The sequence below is a fragment of the Mytilus edulis genome, chromosome 3 (assembly GCF_963676685.1).
Source record: "Mytilus edulis chromosome 3, xbMytEdul2.2, whole genome shotgun sequence".
Taxonomy (NCBI): Eukaryota; Metazoa; Mollusca; class Bivalvia; order Mytilida; family Mytilidae; genus Mytilus; species Mytilus edulis.
Window position 1 is genome coordinate 4869478 of NC_092346.1, and position 21032 is coordinate 4890509.

Below are 21032 nucleotides of genomic sequence, written 5' to 3' on the forward strand. Positions count from 1 at the left end.
CATCAAAAGTTTTGATCTTTTTTCAAAATAGCAACGAATGATAATGAAGATTTGGAGTAGAGCTTTAGATTATAAAAGGATCTAAATAGGTTTGAATATAAAAACAATAGTGTTAGAGTCTCGGTACCAATTTTCACACAGGCGTATCCAAAAGGAGGGGGTACCTGGGGGACAATCCGCCACTCCTTTTTGTTGGAAAAATTTTGTTGATTATATAGGGAATCACTGAAGCATGACTGGAGCCCCCCTGGCAGCAGTCCTTATGCGACAATAACTGTTTTTCAGGGGTATCATTTGCGCAAAATTTTGTTTTCCAAATGTATCAATTGCGCCAATATTCGGAACTCATTTGCGTCAATTTACCAGTCAACGCCCTCCCCCGGCCCCCCTTACGAAGAGTTCTAAATCCCCATACTTGAATAACTCCACATTGCGACAATTTTTTACTATGAAAAAACAATTTATTTTTATTTTTATTTGAGTACGTTAATTCCTTAGTTTTAATAACAAAAAAGGTTGCTTTTAAATCAATTCTCGCTTGATGATGATGATGATGATGATGATGATGATGATGATGATGATGATGATGATGATGATGATGATGATGATGATGATGATGATGATGATGATGATGATGATGATGATGATGATGATGATGATGATGATGATGATGATGATGATGATGATGATGATGATGATGATTGATGATTGATGATTGATGATGATGATGATGATGATGATGATGATGATGATGATGATGATGATGATGATGATGATGATGATGATGATGATGATGATGATGATGATGATGATGATGATGATGATGATGATGATGATGATGATGATGATGATGATGATGATGATGATGATGATGATGATGATGATGATGATGATGATGATGATGATGATGATGATGATGATGATGATGATGATGATGATGATGATGATGATGATGATGATGCAGCCGCATCACCATCATGCATCCGCATCACGGTGATGCGGCTGCATGATAATGAAAATGAAAGCTACGCCTAACCAGCAAATTATATGTGCAATTTAAAAAACCTTTTCATATTATGTTATCAACTTTAGGGAACGACTATTTACTTCAGGGGTTGTTTTTCTTTCCTAAAACAATGTTCTGAACCCCAATTGGACGAAGAAAAATATTGTTGTCAAGCAGATGATAAAAAAAACCTGAATCTAGATTTTCACCATGCCTTATAGTGTGCAATTTCGAAAGAAAATAATTTGAAAAACGAAATTAAATGTTTGGCGGCTTTTTGCGCGAAAACAAATTTCTGACTCAGACAAACATTAATAAACCCACCCTTTTTTTATAAGTTAAATGGTTCAGTGCTCCCTTACACGGCAGTCTTTTCATGAAAATTTGATGCGATTAATTACAATAAAATAATATAGTACTAGTACATGTTTCTGGAGTATGTAAATATAGGAAGATGTGGTATGAGTGCCAATGAAACAACTCTCCATCCATTGTCTTTTTATATAGATGAGAAAATTAGTATAGGAAAGCGGTTCCAAAATTTAAAGTAGTTTTAAAATGAAATAAATGACGACTAAACACATGAACCCGTCATTGATTTAATTGTTCTCAAATAATTGTAATCATTTTGTAATCATTGTACCAAATTTAACTTGTGATTATTCTGCCTGTAATGGGCGTCTTTAATTAACAATAAAATATATTTGATTTTTTGATATATTTATATTGACACCAGTTTCAAGGGTTATGGTTATGGTAATGGTTAGGGTTAGGGTATTTTTTTAAAATTTATTTTCACTGATAACAACAGGATCTTGTAGTACTTTCCGGAATGTTTCGATTCCCCGTTATTACTTTGTATTTTATATGGAAAGCACTGCTTCCTGTTATTAAAAATCTGTCAACAAACACTTTGTCAGATCATTAGATGTATTTAAACATGTAAAACCAACTTAAGATCGTTACTTGTGTAATGGGTATACTTTAGACAGTCATTATTCATGGTAAAAACTTTAATTGATTATCTTTATATAAGAAATGTAACCAAACATAACTGCCACAGCGAGCCATAGGGACTTGTTTCTATCATGGGCATGGGAACATTGGGATCATAGACACGAATTCTAGTCAAATCGGCACCTGGTAAAATCGGCACTTGGTCAAATCGGCACCCAGTATAGTCAAATCGGCAGCTAGTCAAATTGGCACCTGGTTAAATCGGCACTTGATGTAGTCAATTCGGCACCCATGTTAAATTTGTTTAATATATGATGTGTTCAAAATATAACTTTGTACAATTTATAATTTGTACAGGGTTTTTGTACAAGTTATAAGTTTTTTGACACACATTTTCTTACACCAGGTGATACAAGTTTATCTTTAAAAATGTTCTAGTTCAATCTTTAAATTCAAATTTATATACTTTAACCTAACATTTCGTGCTATTATCCTTGTCCTCACAATGGAAATGAGGATACCTGAATAGTTTACATTCGAATTTTAATTTCTCCTGATACCACATATATCCATAAAAAGTCTTTTTGTGGTCTAATCATGTTTGTGTATTAATTCTCGCTATTGGATTATATCATATAGTTGTGAAAATATGACAGAAATATGCGAAACAAAAGCTGGTGTTACATTGATGATTGTGTTTTCACTATGTACTTGATTAAAGTTATTTATTAATTGAAAAGAAAATTTATCAAAACCATGAAAACATCAGTCACATAATGTTGAGAAAACTTTAAATGATCAACTTTTGTATTTTTACAGCTTGATGCTTTTTAACAAAATAAATCATGATCGAATTTATACATTTTTAGAAATATCTATATATATTTGGGACTATTATGCTAGTATACTTAAATTACTAACTTAGCATAATAGTCCCAGTCCCATATATTATATCAAATATTATTGGATGCCAAATTGACTTTAAATAGGTGCCAATTTGACTAGATGCCGATTTAACCAGGTGCCGATTTGACTTTTTCTATGGGTGCCGATTTGACCAGGTGCCGATTTGACTTATACCCACAGACACTTGTTTCTATACGTTGATAGTGGGTCTTCCATTGGATAGAAACAAGTGCCTGTTCCTGGTATACACATATAATTATATAGTCGAATTTCTCATGGAGAGAAACAATCTTGTGTACCGTATACCTGATATAGCCAACAAGCAAATTTCCTGTAAGTTTTCTGTTTCTAGGGCAATTGATTAATTCGGGCAATCAGAAAATAATTCAATATTAAAACAAACATAATGTCAAAACATGCAGTGATTTTGCTAGCACTCGTCACTTTCATAATTTATGAAACGATTATCGCATTGACCATGTTGACGAAAGTATTTCAAACCGATTTCATCATTTGAATTTTGAAAATGTAAAAATATTTTCGCATCAAAATACTATAAATTTACCTGTCTTTATGTTTTTGAAAATTTTATGACCCCCAGGTAATTAACAATTGCAAGTTACAAGTTATGATTACAACTAATCCACTCATCGCCATCGGATGGGTCACTAATCCTTTAATTATTATTAAACCTCATAATTGACCATCATAATTATTTCCCCTGGGAAAATCAGTCAGTCAGCATTTCAACAACCAGGAGTATAGTTTTATCATTTTATCAAAATTGTTACCCCCAGACAGTTTGCATTTGCATATTTCTCAAACGATCACAAATTGAAGTTCGTTTGTTGTAGATTCGTCATTCGAAAGCATTTTCGTCATATTTGATGTAAATTTTAATCAAAAACTTTCAACAGTTTCCGTTTAAAATATAGAACTTTATTCAAAACGTTCAATGTTTCCACGAATCAACAGGTACTTCCTGTACTGTATGCTACTCATGCATGAAAGTATTTCTTTAACTATTTATAGACACCAAAAACATAAAATACAAAAAAATCATTTAGTATCAATTAAACGAGAGAGACAAATATATATCTCTCACTAAAGGAATTTAAATTGAAAAATTGCAATTTCCTGATGAATCCGGACTCGTTTTGAATTTATTAGCCATGTGTCACTTTGCATTTTCATTTTATTTTAAAACCGAAAGTAGAAAAACTTGATTTACTGGCTATTCTTGATTTGTTTACAACCTCCATACAGTCATTAAATCGTTCCAAAAAGGATTTAATATATAGTTCCAACTTCATAGAAATGTTATCCAAATATCACTTAGACATTTTATAAGGATAATATGATTATGCAGTGAGATAAATATATCATTGCAAGTTAATTTCTGCTGAGATTCCTTGTTTAAAAAAGGTGAAACACACTGAAGAGAAATGGTGAACTAAATGTCTGGATCCCATAAAAGAGTCTTTCATAATAAGGGCCAATACAGTCAAATCATACAATAACTGCCAATCATTCATAAGTCCTTTAAACTTGTTAAAAGTCAATGATGAAGCTAGTAATATACATCATTGATCCCTTGCTGTTACACAAAAATAGGTTGAATTTAATAGCGCGCAAAGTGACTAAAGCCCTCAAAATCCTAGCTTAAACCCTGACATGAGCTGGTCTGGTTTGTATTTTAATTCCCGAATCAAAATACATGTATACTAAACCCTCCTCTCAGGATCATGGTTTCTTCGTTCATAGTCCTAGATATAAGATGTTTAAAAAAAAAAAGATTTGGTATGAGTGCCAATTCACAATGAGACAACTCTCCATCCAAGTCACAATTTGTAAAAATAAACAATTAAAGGTAAAGTCTTCAACATGAAAGTTAGTCCTGTAAATATACATTTTGTATATGTCTTTCACACAATTATATTTTCAATATTTTAAAAACCTTTTCATGCCGATTTTATCTCAATCATGTCAATGATAAAACTGCACATGGATACACATTTTCAGGTCCAAGGTACCCTGTGCAGCTTCTCTCTTTTCCTGCAATACTTATAAGAGTAATATAAGTTAATCATCACATCAAATATACCAGGATCAATTGATGATTTTTCTACATAAAATACATACCTGCCAGAGTTTTACTTGCAAAATGGCTCTGAGCCTCTCATAGTCCTACAATACCTGTTAAGGGGCATTCAAATGCATTTTAATGTTGTTTTTATGCTTCTGCCTAGTTTTACAATCCCAGAGCCATGGTAAATTGATTGATTTGTTTTAAATTGTGGACAAAATTGCTGTTTCAAAATTTCAAATTTGAAGCCTCCATCATGTCCACGGCTGAAATCCCACACATATAGTGACAGTTGGGAAGTATGCAATGTAAGACTCATCAGTGGTGCTTGAATCTAAAGAGTGGGTAGGCTGAATCAGTTATGAAGTTGAGGAGTATTGAAAAACCCCCAAAAATGCTTCCAAATAACCCTAATATGCCATGCAAATTTGCCTAGGGTAGAAAAACTGATTGTGTTTTGAACAATTATAACCTTCGTTGAAGAGTAAAAATGGCAGTTTTAGTCAATATGGTTGAATCACCACTAACAATGAAGTTATCTTTTCTATTTATTAAGAATATTTTTTCTCTTTTGCAGAGAAAAAAAGAGGATGATTTGAATGTGACATGAGTCAGATATCTCGGACAAAGTGTAAAGAAGCCACACCCAGGTGTGGACATGTTGCTGCTAGTTATGGCCAGTATATGATTGTATGGGGTGGATATTCTGTATGTATACAAGTTTTTACTGAATATTTTATAAGTAATAAATTTTGGATATTAAACAAAACAAATATGGATATTATGTTTCAGAAAACAATGTGCAGAAAGAAAGATAAGATATGTTTACATTCTGTGATAAAAACACAAACAGATTTTAGCATCCCTCTTGTTTTGTTTGCAATAAGCCATATAAAAATAAGTACCTTGTGTATCAATGCATATGTTATGGCTTTATGGCTAAAGGGGGATAATTCTATATAAATATCTGTTATATTATTGACAATGTAATAAAAAAAAAGTATTACAGTGTCATGCACATAATGAATGAATGTATAATTGAAGTGTGAACCCATATTACCACATTTGTTTCATTATCTTATATTTTAGAAAGCTTGTTATTTATTGTTCCCTAAAATCTACATACACATCATACATGTTTTTGATCATATATTTTTCAGATAGAAAATAATTTTCAGTATTACTTAGCAGCCAAAGAATTGTGGATTTACAACACAGAAAATAAAGTTTGGTAGGTTAGCTTGTATTATTTTAAACAAACAATTTTTGTTTTTATTTTCAGTCTGTTAATAATTTTGAGTTTTATCTGCCAGCTAATGAATTGTGGGTTTACAGTACAGAGAATAACATCTGGTAGGTTTTTAAAAGTGGTAAACAAACAGAATGTCACAGGACAAAATGTCACAGGACAGAAAGTCTCAAAGGAGTAGGGGCATTAAGGCTTGGATTTTGCCCCCAAAAATAAATGTTTGATATCTATTTCCAATTGGCACATAATGTTTAGAAATGCATAGGTTCAAGAAATATAAATGAAAAACAAAAAGATTTTTACCTGATGACGTCACAATTAAGTCATATGTACTATTTTCCAAAAAAACGATGAAAAATACAGATTTTATGCAGTTTTCCATCTTTATTTCTGTTATGGAAACATCGTGGGCAGGCAAGAAACAACAAAATAATTTAACAGAAGCTTAATTATTACTATTGACATAATCCCACCAAATATTTAGTTGTTTTCTTGGGTGTGCACATTCTTTTTCAATCTAAAATATGCATCAAATTTGATGAAAAACAAGGAAAACATGAAATTTTACAAAATATGCAAAATAAATCATGATTTGTTGCCATGGAAACTTGTTCAATTTCAAATTTGCTTTGTTTCTCTGAGTACCTTGTACTGTAGTACGGTTTTCAGTTATTTAAGAGTACATATATGATAACTTTAAAATTTGCAGTAATTTTTGGGCCAAAAAAGGGCCTTTATGCCTCTACTCCTTTGATAGGACAAAAAGTCACAGGACAAATGTTACAAATAAATTGTTAAAAATTGTTTCAATATATTTAAGAAAAAATCTTGAAATATTTCCATTTTATTACATATATATATATATATTTTTTTTACAGTTTTACTTTAGGAATTTTCTTTGTACCATGAAGCCATAAAAGTACCTAGCCACTTTGACAATTTTTTTCTTAACAATTTTTTGATCATCTTTGATAATTTAGAAATTAATTTGGTTTACAAAGTTGGTTTATATACATAAGTTTAAGAAAAAATAAGTGTTTTCTTGTTCAAAGAAAATAATCTCAAAACTGAATTGTGACTTTTTACTGTGACTTTTTTTCTTATCCTGCATTCCTTAAAAGCTATATATATAGCATTAGTCAAGGAAAAAAAAATTTTTGTTATGGATCACCATTACCGTTTGTAGGAGCACCAGGCTTAAATTTTCCTGTGCCACCTTAATTTAATATTCAAACACCATGTTTATTATGTCCTCCACCACATTTCAAAAGTAAATAGATTGCAGTAACATATTTTACATTTGATGAAAAGCTCATTATGTTTGTGAAATATGGTAAATCCAAAGAAAGTTTTACTTACTTACTTACTGGATACCCGCAACACAATTATGTCATCAGCAATTCAGAAATCTTATTAATGTTATCAGCAGAGCCTACTGGGATGTGCATAGACAGCTGATTTCATTATCTACCTTGTTAATGTAGGGACTTACACAAAATACAAAATATTTAATATTGGAAATGAAAAATTGCTATACCACCCATGATTTAAAATTTATTAAGACTTAACTCTGAATTCATTTTTTTACCTCCAAGAGAAAAAAAAGATGTTTGATAATACATGTATGATTATTTAGAGTAACCTCCCTTTTAAGTTTTTATCCATTTTATTATTTTAGGCATTGTATGAAAACTGACCCTCAACTATGCCCATTTGAACTCTCAGGTGCCTGTGCTTGTTGCTATGGAGATTCTATGTATGTATTTGGAGGTCACAACAGCTTTGGAAACAGCAATGAGCTATACAGACTAGATTTAAAGACATATACATGGCACCTTCTTGAATCTGACCAATCACCAAGTCCGAGAGATAAAGCTGTGGCCTGGTTCTATAATCAAAAGTAAGAACACCTCAAATAAACAGTTGCCATGGCTGCATTTGAATTATCATTAAGTTTGCCTGCTTTATGACAAGGATTTAGAGCTGTTATGCACGAGAGTACTACCTTCTTAAATATTGAAACAAAATCTTTCCATAGTTTTTTTTTTAATGTTTTACTTGAATCTGAAAAGATGAAATGACTGAATGCACAAGCTTATTTTGCTGGCATGAATTCCATCACAAACAAACTTATATGTGGCACTTCATTTTATTATAAATGCTGTAACTATTAATATATTTTTTCCTGAACATGCATGAAATATTATCCAATCTATTGGAAGCAAACAACAATCAATTGATATTTATCAGTTTAGTTTTAGAAAGTGTTGTTTCCTTTTTAAATGACTACTCTTTGTTGTATTGTCATTGATGACAGATGTTTTGTTGAAAACATAATGCATGTCTTAATTTCATGTCAATGTTATTTTTCAGGTTTTATTGCTTCAGTGGATTTGGTCCATCTATGAGTGGTCACATGACAGATAATGGGGCATATGTTGAGGATTCAGAGAATACTGTAGTAAGTACCAGTAGATGTTAAGTAGTGGGTACCAGTCTAAAAGTGTTAATCTGACTTCAGGTTCTTCCCCAAAGATGGGTACCAGTCTCAGCTCTGGTAGTGGTTGCATATGAAGTCTTTGTATTTAGCTGACAGTTTCAGTTTCTATAGAATTCACAAATGATCAAGCTAAAAATCACTCTTGTCTTGTTGGTTGAATCACTTTTAATCAGGTTGATTTCTGGTGATTAAAGGTGAAGGTGATTTATGAACATATATATCAAATGATGAAAATGGGAAATTTTAGAAGGGGACTTTATTTGCAACAATATTTTATCTGGAAAGTATAGCAGATATCTGGAAAATAAAATGTAAGCATTATTTGACAAAAAGTATATCAGATACATTTGTAGCTGGAAAATAAAATGTAAGCATTATTTGACAAAAAGTATATCAGATAGCTGGAAAATAAAATGTAAGCATTATTTGACAAAAAGTATATCAGATAGCTGGAAAATAAAATGTAAGCATTATTTGACAAAAAATATATCAGATAGATGGAAAATGGAAGCATGAACATTACCATCAATAGAAGAATTTAAGATCTAAAAAAAATGCCACTGAGAAAGATTTACAAATAAGAAAACATAGAACAGTAATTCCATTACACAATACTAAATGCATTACAGGTAAAAATGGAAATATCAAAATGGAATGCATGTTGTGCTAGGTGAGCCATTCAGGCTCTTATGAAACTCTTGTTCTCAATTTATCTAGTCAACAATTGTTTTCCATTGTAGTTTCCAAGGAGAGGTTGGAACAATCAGCTATGTGTATATGACACAGTAAATAAAGAATGGACAAATCCTAAGTGCAAGGTAATAACTGTAACATCTTGGTTAATATATGGGAGAGGGGTAAATCTAATCTGGGACAATCTTAGACCTAAATGACTATATATATATATATAATATATATAAAAAAAAAAGGAGAGGTGCCAATGAGACAACTATTCACCAGAGTTCAAATGTAGTTGATGAAAGTAATAAAAGGCAACCATATGGCCTTCAACTTTGAGAAAAACCCATACCATATGGTCAGCTTTTAAAGCCATGGTATGAAACATATGAAATAATTCAATTGAGAAAACTAATGGCCTAATTTATAACAAAACAATTTACCAAAATCAAATATGACAAACATGAACAAATGACAACCACTAAACAGGCTCCTGACTTGGAACATGCACACACGGACTACTCAGGTGTAGATGAATTTATTTATAAATAATAGTTACATGCATGGATTTGACTAAGTCTGAAATATTTTCTATATTTAGAAAGAAATAGTGAAACACAAGCTCTATTGATTTTTTGTCTGAATATTTTCATTTACATGTAAATGAATAACAGTTGCACAAGTGCAAAGCAACATACATATAAATTACCTAAAAGCAGTTTGTTTAATAGGGAAAAGTTAAGATTTAAAGTATTAGACATATTGCATATATGGGTTCAAATGCAAATGTTAATACACTTTGATTCACAATAAGCAATATTTGCATTTGTAGCATTAATTCTTTGCACTTTATTACCAGGGTGATGTCCCTTTACCAAGAGCAGCTTCATCAGCAGCTAGAATAGGTTCTGATGTGTACTTATTTGGGGGAAGACATAAAACAACACGGATGAATGATCTACATTTTCTAGATTTAGAAACCTTGACATGGTCAGGAGAGTAAGTGGTCATGAATTATAGATTTTGTTACATAATTTCTGATTGGACATGGTCAGGAGAGTAAGTGGTAATAAACTATAGGGTTTGTAACATAAGTTTGGATTGACATGGTCTGAAGAGTAAGTGGTTTTAAAATAAAGGGTTTGTAACATAAGTTCTGATTGGACATGGTCTGGATAGTAAGTGGTAGTAAATTAAAATTGATTTTGACAAGTGGTTGTAAACTATAATGTTTGATATATTAGTTCTGATTGGGCTTGGACATGGTATCAAGAAAACAAAATTATTTAATAAAACTGTCTATTATAGTATTTTTGATTGGACATCATCACATGAGTAAGAGGAAATAAATTAAGCTGTTTGTTACATAAGTTGTGATTAGACATTTCTATTGGAGTCAGTTGTAGTTGAATACACCATGATATTAGTTTCCTGAGGAAATTATCAGGATAGAACATGAAACATGAATAACACTGTTTTAATATGAGATCTGAATGGACAGAACATTTAGCAATCAAAAGTTCATCTGAAATGAAACACACAACAGTGGTGACAGATAAACATGGAAAGGACAGAATAGTATGACAAGGTCACTGTTTGAAGTAAACAATTAAAACAAATCTTGATAGCTGTAGGTTTATATTTTGGCAAAACATTTATGATAGGGTATGTAATATTACAAATCTAAATATATGAAAATAATGCAGTACTAGATGTCACAGCTGCTTACTGCTACCACAAAAGGATCAAACTATAAAAATATATAATCCATTGCACAGATGGTAAATTTAAGGTAAAATGAAACACTTTTAAAGAGCCCTTTTTCTAATTTGGATAAAGCAATGTCAGTCAACTAACATTATTTAAAACAATCAGTTCATTTAGTAATTCTCAATTTTATAAACGCTGTGTATTTATTTTTCATTTTGAAACTTAATTCTGAATTTATGCTTTATAGACCTGAAACTGTCTTCTACGTATTTAATCTAATAACCAGAAATATTTATCAATCAATGAAGTATGTTTTTTTATTTGTAGATTGAGGACAGAGGGTTGTCTGCCTTGTGGAAGGTCATGGCATACATTGACTGCAATACCAAATAATAGGTTATTTTTATATGGAGGCTTTGATCAAAATAATACACCTCTTAGTAAGTGATCATTAAAAAAGGGCAACAGTATATATACCGCTGTTCAAGAGTCATAAATTGATTAAGTGAAATCAAATCCAGGTCACAAATCAAAACTGAGAGAAACACATCAACTTTAAGAGGAAAACAATAGAACAGCAGAAACATTGAACTGCAACAAAAACATATACAAAAAAACTGACTATTTGCTAACAATTTTAGAGAGAAGTTTAATGTATTATATATAAATGAAATTGATGATAAAAGTAATTTGATTCTGCCCTGTGATTTATTATTTTTCTAACGGAATTGAACTTTTAAATGGAGATTCTACATTTATTAATTTGAATACTTATTTCCAGTCATACAGCGGTCCTTAATTTCAATATTGTGAAGGGCTTTGAAATTTTTGTGTGTGTGTAAAACATTAATTTGCTATAGATATATATACCTGGTTTTCCAAATGTTTATTTTTGAGTGTTCCTGATGAGGGTAAATCCACCAAAGCCCTACATACACAAAATGAATTTCATAAAATAAGTTATACCAAAATGTGTCTAGAGGTCAACAGAATATCCAGAGAAATAGAGGAGTGTAAATATACTAATATGTCAAGCTGTATATTGCCCTAGTCTTGACATTTGTTTATGAATACAGTGACTATCAAATTCCTGTCACCAGTACCAAATTCTGTGACAAGAACAATAAGATATACCAAACAACAACCACAAGGTTCTGTGCATATTTTCTTGTCTTTGAAAAGGGTTATGTAGAAATCATATTACCAGTACTATTAACTTTTAGACTCTTAAAGTTGAGTTGGTCCTTGTTTTTTGGGTTATTTTTTTAGAATGTAGAAAATAAATCAATTCTAAAGCAGAGTGATGATTTTTTTTATTGATTTTTTTCTTTTTAAAACTGCATCAAGTAAAGTAAATATCCCTAATAGATAAGTTTACACATAATTTTTATTTTTTTATCTAGCAAAAGAGTATCTCATGTTGAACTACATTTTAAGTAATTTCTAATGCTAAGAGACACATTTTTTGATAATGATAATGATTATGATGAGAAATGGTTGGCTAGAAGAACTTTTGAATATTTTATAAGATGTCTGCCAAGATTTTTTTTGCTACAAAATCGTGTCAACTAATTGCCTGTGATCTCCTCTTAGGTGATGGGTGGATACTAGATACTATTACACTGTCATGGTGCCACTTAGATTATCTACCTTCAAACCAGCCACGTCTGTGGCACACATCAACTTTATCAACTGCTGGAGAAATTATTATCTTTGGCGGCTGCTGCAATAACATTTTAGATTATTCTCTAGAAAATGTAAGTATTATCTACCTTTAATTAAAAATGATATTTTCTTCTTCTTATCATTTGCCTTTACACTTGAATACCAGTCTCCTCAACAAATCTGGTGGTCTTCTGTAGGGGTCTGTATAGTTTCTCTTTGGGTGTTGTTTCTGAGTTGAGGTAGCATGTCGTTCTTCAAAGCTTGTAGCACAGAGAGGGCATCAGTCAGGAATACTACTTGAGTTGTATTATTGATTTTGTTTTTGATGGAGTGTGCAGCATGAGTAAGGGCTTCTTCTTCAGCTTTTTAGTTTGAACAATGTAGGCCTGTTGGCATTGCCTCTGACTGTTGATCTCTATTGGAGTACTTAATGTATATACCAGCCCCTCCTTTTGTTGTTGCATTTGTGGCTGACCCATCTGTATGTTCTCTTACCCTGGTTTCTGAATGGTACTCTTCTTCAAGCATGCTCATTGTCAGTGTGTTCTTTACATTGCTACTAGTCTGTTCATCTTTGGTGGTAATGAGCTGAGCTGAGGTCTGGATGGTGACATTTCAAAGTTTATTTTCACACGGGTTGTTATTCATTATGAAATATATATTTAGTTAGAGCTTCCTGGTGTTTAAAAATTATGTGATTCTTTAGATAGTAAGGCTTCTGTCTGTATAAAATTGAGAATAGAAATGGGGAATGTGTCAAAGAGACAACAGCCAAAGGCCACCAATGGGTCTTCAATGCAGCATTTAATGTGTGCCTTGAAATACCAATTCTAGCTTTTATTTGACATGAGAGAGATATTGACGGTGTTGGAGAGCTGCCATGAAGCTCTAAACTGTAATTGTGCATACCATACTGTCCTCCAGTTGGTGTTAATATATTATGCTCTTGACAAAGAGAGAGTTCTTATATGGATGGCTTATTCTTAACTGATCTGTGAATAGTGTTGAAGAAACTTTAAGCTATATTTATGGACATCCAATGATTTGAAAATTAGTATTTACTGCTTCTTTACAATGGAATTGATGAATTAATTAGCATCACCACGGAAACCCTGTTTGAGTCCAATTTGACTCAGGTTCTTTATGATATATTTGCATTAGATCATCCAGTGAAAAACAATTGAGGCTTTGGGGAATTTTGTTTTAGCCAAGCACAGGCATACATGTAAGAGGGATGGCTACTTTGATAATTACCATTGTGAGAAGATGCAGAAAAAATATTGTTTTTTGTCTCACTTGACTGTGTCAAAACCCGAGTCATAGGCATGCTGTTTCTGGCATCGGCAGCAGTGGTGTCAACAATGTATAAGTTTGTGATAAGGTCTAGTTTATGGTGAACCACTAGTGGTAAATCAAAGATATTTGGTATGCAGTTGTATTAGTATTGGCACATCTCATTAACATGAAGATTATTTGGCCCCGCCCCTTCAGTTATTGTCTATTGACTTTGAAACTTTTGCTTAGTTTTCATGTATTAGTTTGTGATTAGGTTGGTTTATTGGGAACCACTAGCTATATATATACAGTGGTAGGTCAATGATATCTGGAATACAGTTGTATTAGCATTGGCACATCTCATTACCATGGAGATTATTTGACCTTACCCCTCAGTTATGTTTTTTTTACTTTTAAATTTTGCTTCGTTTACATGTATAAGTTTGTGTTTAGGTTTATTTAAAGGGAACTACTTATGATAAGTCAATGGTATTTGGAATGCAGTTGTATTAGCATGGGCACATATCATTTCCATGGAGATTGTTTAGCCATGTACCTTCAGTCATGGTTCATTGACTTTGAATATTTGCAAAACTTATATGTTAAAGTGTTGATATTTTAATTTCAACATTTGCCATATGGAACCAGGAAATTACAAAAAAGCGAGACATATCTTTGTGATAACAGTTTATCTAAATTTTAAAAAAGATGAAATTTTATATTTTTCAGAAAATAAGTGGAGAAGTATTGACAATACAACTACAGCCTTATTCTCTACTCAGGTAATTATATCATCTTGTAAAATAACGAATTCAGAGAAGCAAAGAAGAAAAACTTATTCAGTAGTGCTAATTTGACTTAAAATTGTATAATTATATGATTTTACTTGAAAAAATCAACATCACAGTTGAAATGAAAATCATTAAAAGAGTGGATAAGTCTGAAGATGATAATTTCAGATCAAAATTGGTTGAATATAATAAAATTGAGAATGGAATTGGAGAATGTGTCTGAAAACAACCCTACCACAAAGCAGATAACAGCCTAAAGCCACCAATGGGTCTTCAATACAGCATATTTAGCATACTATCTTTTCTTAAAAATTGTAAATGATAAATTGATTTATTTCCAGATTATGTTTAGATGATGTATACCAAAGAAAATCACAGACTGAAGACTTATGGGAGGAGCTTCCTCAGCCATTGTGTCTATGGTTACAGGATAAAAATAAACTTGAACAGATTAGTACAACTTATGACATGGATAGTGACAGTGAAGGTGATCTTGGGGTCAATGAACCAGGTCTGGCATGTTCTATATCATAGCAACCACTGTGTCTATGGTTATAGGATAAAAATAGACTTAAACATTATATGTATCAGTTATGACACGGATAGTGACTATGATGGTGAACTTCGGGGTCAAAGAACTTCTACATCATAGCAACCATTGTTTAAATGGAAACAAATGTAGGATGTTGTTGTTATTAATACAACAAACACACAGATGTCTTACTGGTCTTACATCATGGAAAAAACTATTGAATGATAATCATGTGATAATTGATACTATCTTAAATCTGTTCTAAAGTTTTCTTATCAGTGGCAGATCCAGCCATTTTTAAAAGGCGTGTTCCAACCAAGGATAAGAGAGGGGTTCCAACCGTATGTCCCTATTTAAAAGCATTTATCGTCAAAATAAGAATGGAGTGTTCTAATCCCCTGAACCCCCCTCTTTGAATCTGCCACTGCTAATCATGTTGATGAAAATTAAGATATTATTGTGATCTCAGCTTATCCTTTTGAACTTTTTGTATTGCCAATCATTCTATTATTTCTTGATTTTTTGTCAACTTATATTTGTTCTGCCTTGTAAAGTTCCCCTGATAACTTTGTTTTAAACAATGTCATAATATCTGTTCATTGTGGAACAAGTATTCTTTATTTCTTTTAGGTTTAATTCTGGTAGGGACAAATAATGTAATATTTGTTCCAGTGGAAATCATATTCAAGAATTTTTATTCCATTTGGAAATTAAAAGTTATAAAAGTAAAACCATCAATGCAAAGCATTGGTTCACACAGAACAGCAAGCTATAAAGGGTTTCAAAAATGACTAGTTTAAAACCATTCTAACAGATAAAGGCAGATGTGGTGTGAGTGCCAATGAGACAACTCTCCATCCAAATAACAATTTAAAAAAGTAAACCATTATAGGTTAAAGTACGGCCTTCAACACGGAGCCTTGGCTCACACCGAACAACAAGCTATAAAGGGCCCCAAAATTACTAGTATAAAACCATTCAGAATGTTTACATCTTAATGTAATTTTTCGATAACTAATGAGATATCAGTTTCTATAGTTATCTTTTTTCTTGAAAAGAATGTCCCTTAGTTGCATGGATGTTAACACAAGAACTTATCAGGTGGATTAAATAGATGTTAGTCTTTCCTGATAAATTGAGTTTGAAAGGCCATCGATAAGAGAAAAAAAAGTCTTTGTGTTTTTAAGGATAAAAATTCATAGGAATTGTTTTTTTTAGCAGTGAAAACATTGTATTTTAAAGAAATGGTCTCCAATTTCATGAACTGTTTACATTATTATTTGTATCATTGAGCATTTTTATATGATTGTAATTATATCTCTTTTGGTATGAATATATATTTTGTAAACGTATGAATTTTCTGTTTTGTGTTTTTGGGTAAAGATTGTCCATTACTGATGTTGAATTAACTACTATCAAAACTTAATACAATGACATTTTTAATGTTATTCCTTACTGATAAAGTAAAGCAATCTTTACCCTTCAGTGCTTACAGGTGGTTTGATTTTGTTGTTTGTAACTCTCTGATGTTCATGAAGAGAGACATATTGTTACCTATCTGGGAGCAGCAGAGTAAGCTATGACAATCCATTTCTTGTATTTAAATCCTTTTAATGAAGTGAAGGCGTCTCCTATGGCATAACATGAATAACCTTGGTGGTTTAAAAAGTAAAATCACAAAAATAATGAATTCCGAGGAAAATGAAAAGTCCCTAACAGGGTTGGCAAAAACCCGGGTTTTAAGAGTATTGCCCAGCCCAGTGGGAAATACTGGGAAAACCCGGGTTTTACAGGGTTTTAATGGGTAATACTGGGCAATACTGGGTAATATGAAATACTGGCCTAAATTTTAACGAGAATTCAGTGATCAAACTTGAATGCAATACATTTAAGAAATTTTAAACATATTTTGATTTATAAATAAGTTTACTTGTTTGAAAGTCTGATAATACAAGTGTATACATTTGAAAAAGTACTATTCTATCAACTATGAGACAAGTATACATGTCAACAAATATTAATGGAAAAGGCCTTTATCAATAATTCTCCTAAAAGTCTATTAAATCAGCCTCCTGTCTAGATTGGTGGAACTGTTATTATAAATTCAAATAATTTAATTCTCAAATGTATACAACATCAAGAATTAAATAAGAAAATGTAAGAAAAATTACTTTGCATAATTTATATGTACATCACTAATTAATAAGAAACTATTTAGATTAGGACATAGATATGTTTATATAACAATATTCAGCCTTAATTTTCATTTCTATAAATGTTAATGACTTAAACCTGTAGGGTGTTTATTTAGCAATATGATTGCATAGAAATTTAATAAATTTATATTTCACATAAACACTGCTAAGTTTGGATTATTGAAACAATACATGAAAATGAAATGGAAATAAATTTATGGGAAAACAAGGTATCCTAAAATGTTCAAATTTTGTATTCTGCTTCCATAGAAGTAGTGGGGAAGAGAATGAAATTGAATTTTCAGTCCTTTAGAAGTCACTCTCAATGGTTACCTGTATAAAATGTATATATTTAGCTATCATACTATGAAACTACAACAAGTCTTTACTATTTTGTGTTGAAATAAGCTTAAAAAATCATATTGCCCAGTATTACCCAGTATTACCCGTTTCTAGGAGTATTGCCCAGCCCGGGAAAACCCGGGAATTCCCGCCTGGGTTTTCCTGGGCGGGTAATACTTTGCCAACCCTGGTCCCTAATCAAATGGCAAAATCAAAAGCTGAAACACATCAAACGAATGGATAACTTGTTGACTTGGTACAGGCATTTTCTTATTAACATCATAAACTGTTCAAGTTGCATTGAACTAAAATAACTATGTTGGGTGTGTAGCCTGTTGTACATGTTGGTATGTAATGTACATCATACTGTGACCTTATATTAACAACACATATAATCAAAGTATCGGAGGCGAGCATACAGTAGTCCACAATAGACGAAAGTTGTGAAGAGATTATCGACAACCTGTCATCAAATTAAATTTAAATCACCAAATACTTTGATATGACAACCACTGGCAATATTCTACACTTGTGATAGACGTATGTGACTGGGTTTAACTAGGTTAAAGCATATAGTTTTAATTTTCTTGATTTTGGCTCTGAGCTGTTACAATATGCCATACTAATATTCCCTTGTGTTAAATAGGCAGTCAAAATATCCATGTTCTTTTCAACTTGAAGAACACACATTCTGAAATTAGTGTTTAATTTGCTGGTCCGTGATATACTACAGAAGTATTTGATTTATAGGCATTAAACAAACAACAATAATAAAATAATACAATAATTTATTGAGTTCTTGTAAAAGACATAAAAAATAGCTAGAAGAACTAACAAAACAACAACATAATCTGCAATAATTTCCTTTTGTTGGATTTTTGCCTTCTTTATATAGATATCTCAGGAAAAGTTGTATGCTTTGTATACATTTATTACAATATTGTTCCTATCAATTTCATAAACAATGAAAAATCTCAATAAAATTCAATTTGGTTCTTTAAGGTTTTTAAGCTAGTGCTACAAAAATAAATAGATTTTTGTTGAAATCCTTTAGCTCTATTAATGATATAAAACTAAAAGGAAAATTGCTTTGAAGAAGTAAATTGTAAAGACAGCAAATAAAATGAAATTAACTAAATTCTACGCCTAATGTGTTTATTGTAAGTGGAGATTACAGGTATGAAGATATACATGTAAACATGACTACTGAAAATTCAAATAGAACAGTACTTAATATAATGTGATTTAAGAAGAGATAATCTTATTAATGAAAACAGTAGAACAATCTAAATAATACAGAAATGCTAACAATTTCTTTTTCAATCTAAATAAAGTGTTGTATATTTGTCAAAATCTTGATAAAATTATTTACAATACGATTATATATAATTTTAGCTTTATTTTCAGAACCTACTGCAAATTTGACACGAAATAGCTCTTCACAGAAAACAATGTTTTTAAAACATGTTTAGTTATTATCATTTTGCAATTCTCATACCCTTCACAACACTCTTCATGAGTTTACATGAGTCTAGAAAAGAGACAACTTATGAAACCAAAATACCACATCTTTTTGACACTATAGTATATCATGAAACAAAAAAGCATGTATTTACAATGATACATCTCTAATTAAAACAACATATCTTTAAACAACATCATCATATCTGTAAACAAAAACAGCACACACTTTAAAACAACACGCCTGTTAGAAACAATAGCATATCTTGCAACAAATGCTTAAATTTAAAACAAAAAACAAAAAAAACGAGGCATATTTTAAAAACCATAATGGTACATCTCTAATAAAAACAGCACATTTTTTCAACAACTATAGCAAATATTTCTAAAACAGCGTCACATCTTTAAAAACATCACCGCTTCTTTCAACAACATCAGAACATCTTTCAATAACGAAAATGTATCTGTTACAAACAATAGCACATTTTTACATTACCACAAAAAATATTTGGCGGTTGAATATTGGTATCACATTGTTGTTGTTGTCGTCTGCATCGTCTGCATCGTCTGCATTGTCCGAAGTCGGATGATTTCCGGATACTTCTTTAGTATATAGACATCTTTGAAATATTTACAAAAGGTTTAAAGCCACAAAATGAAGGTTGGGATTGATTTTGGGGGTTATTGTCCTAACAGTTTAGGAATTGGGGGCCAAAAAAGGGGCCCAAATAAGCATTTTTATAGCTTCTAGACACTAACTTGTGTTTAAGTGTATGAATCTCTCTGAAATAACACCACAATCTTCTATACTAGAAAAGGATGGTTAGGATTGACTTTAGGGGGTTATGGCTCAAACCTTTTAGGAATTGGGGGCAAAAAAGGGGGAAAACAAAGTTTTTTTCTGGTTAAAGGACAATTAAGACAATTTAAAAACAGTGTAAGGGAGGTAATCAAAATCCATTTAAAGAACAATGTTGTAAATGTTTGATTACCACCCTTGCAGTGCTTGTAGATTATGTATTAAGAAATGTTGTATTGTCTTGAGGTGATTAGCTGTCAACTTATTTTCAGAAGTTACTAATAATGAATGTGACCTACCGAATTAGACTATTTACCGGATTTGTAATCACATAAACAACACGACGGGTGCCACATGTGGAGCAGAATCTGCTTACCCTTCCGGAGCACCTGAGATCACCCCTAGTTTTTGGTGGGGTTCGTGTTGTTTATTCTTTAGTTTTCTATGTTGTGTCATGTATACTATTGTTTTTCTGTTTGTCTTTTTCATTTTTAGCCATGGCGTTGTCAGTTTGTTTTAGATTTATGAGTTTGACTGTCCCTTTGGTATCTTTCGTCCCTCTTTTATATTAATTTTAGCCATGACTAAGTATGTCATTTTATGTATTATTATAATCTATAATCTTTTTCTCCATTAGAAATGTGAATTGAGATTATGACCATGTCTGGAGGGAAAGAATTTCTTTTTGGAATAATAGAAAAGGGGAGGTGAAAAAAAAAATGAATATGGGAGGGGGGGGGGAAACAATTTGTTGGGAGGGGGAACATTTTTTTCCTCATTTCCAGATTTCAGAATTTAAAAAGAAAATTTCTTCAAATATTTTTTTTTGAGGGGTTAATATTCAACAGCATAGTGTAATGCACAAAAGCAAAAAAACAAA

The 21032-nt window shown here is 31.6% G+C and overlaps 1 protein-coding gene across 4 annotated transcripts; it reads left to right on the forward strand.

Annotated features, from left to right (window-relative positions):
• Window positions 1–1864: 1864 nt before the first annotated feature.
• LOC139515657 (kelch domain-containing protein 1-like) lies at window positions 1865–16703 on the forward strand. Of its 4 annotated transcripts, none has more exons than XR_011662822.1 (12): window positions 1865–2010; window positions 5533–5663; window positions 6116–6186; window positions 7883–8104; window positions 8578–8665; window positions 9445–9522; window positions 10242–10381; window positions 11420–11532; window positions 12686–12849; window positions 14762–14814; window positions 15165–16094; window positions 16306–16703. XR_011662822.1 is itself a non-coding variant. In XM_071305284.1 (11 exons), the coding sequence occupies exons 2-11, from the start codon at window positions 5562–5564 to the stop codon at window positions 15355–15357; spliced, it is 1224 nt and encodes a 407-aa protein (XP_071161385.1). In that variant the 5' UTR covers window positions 1876–2010; window positions 5533–5561; the 3' UTR covers window positions 15358–16703. The 4 variants fall into 4 exon arrangements, 2 of the variants coding, with proteins under 2 accessions (XP_071161385.1, XP_071161386.1); XR_011662823.1 differs by lacking the exon at window positions 6116–6186 and adding an exon at window positions 6238–6308 and having other exon boundaries at window positions 1872–2010; XM_071305284.1 differs by having other exon boundaries at window positions 1876–2010; window positions 15165–16703.
• The last annotated feature ends 4329 nt before the right edge of the window (window positions 16704–21032 follow it).

Coding starts and splice junctions, on each gene's coding strand:
- LOC139515657 (XM_071305284.1), top strand. CDS start 5,562: ATGAGTCAGATATCTCGGACAAAGTGTAAAGAAGCCACACCCAGGTGT. Junction 8,105..8,577: donor GCCTGGTTCTATAATCAAAA/GTAAGAACACCT, acceptor GTTATTTTTCAG/GTTTTATTGCTTCAGTGGAT. Junction 11,533..12,685: donor TCAAAATAATACACCTCTTA/GTAAGTGATCAT, acceptor ATCTCCTCTTAG/GTGATGGGTGGATACTAGAT.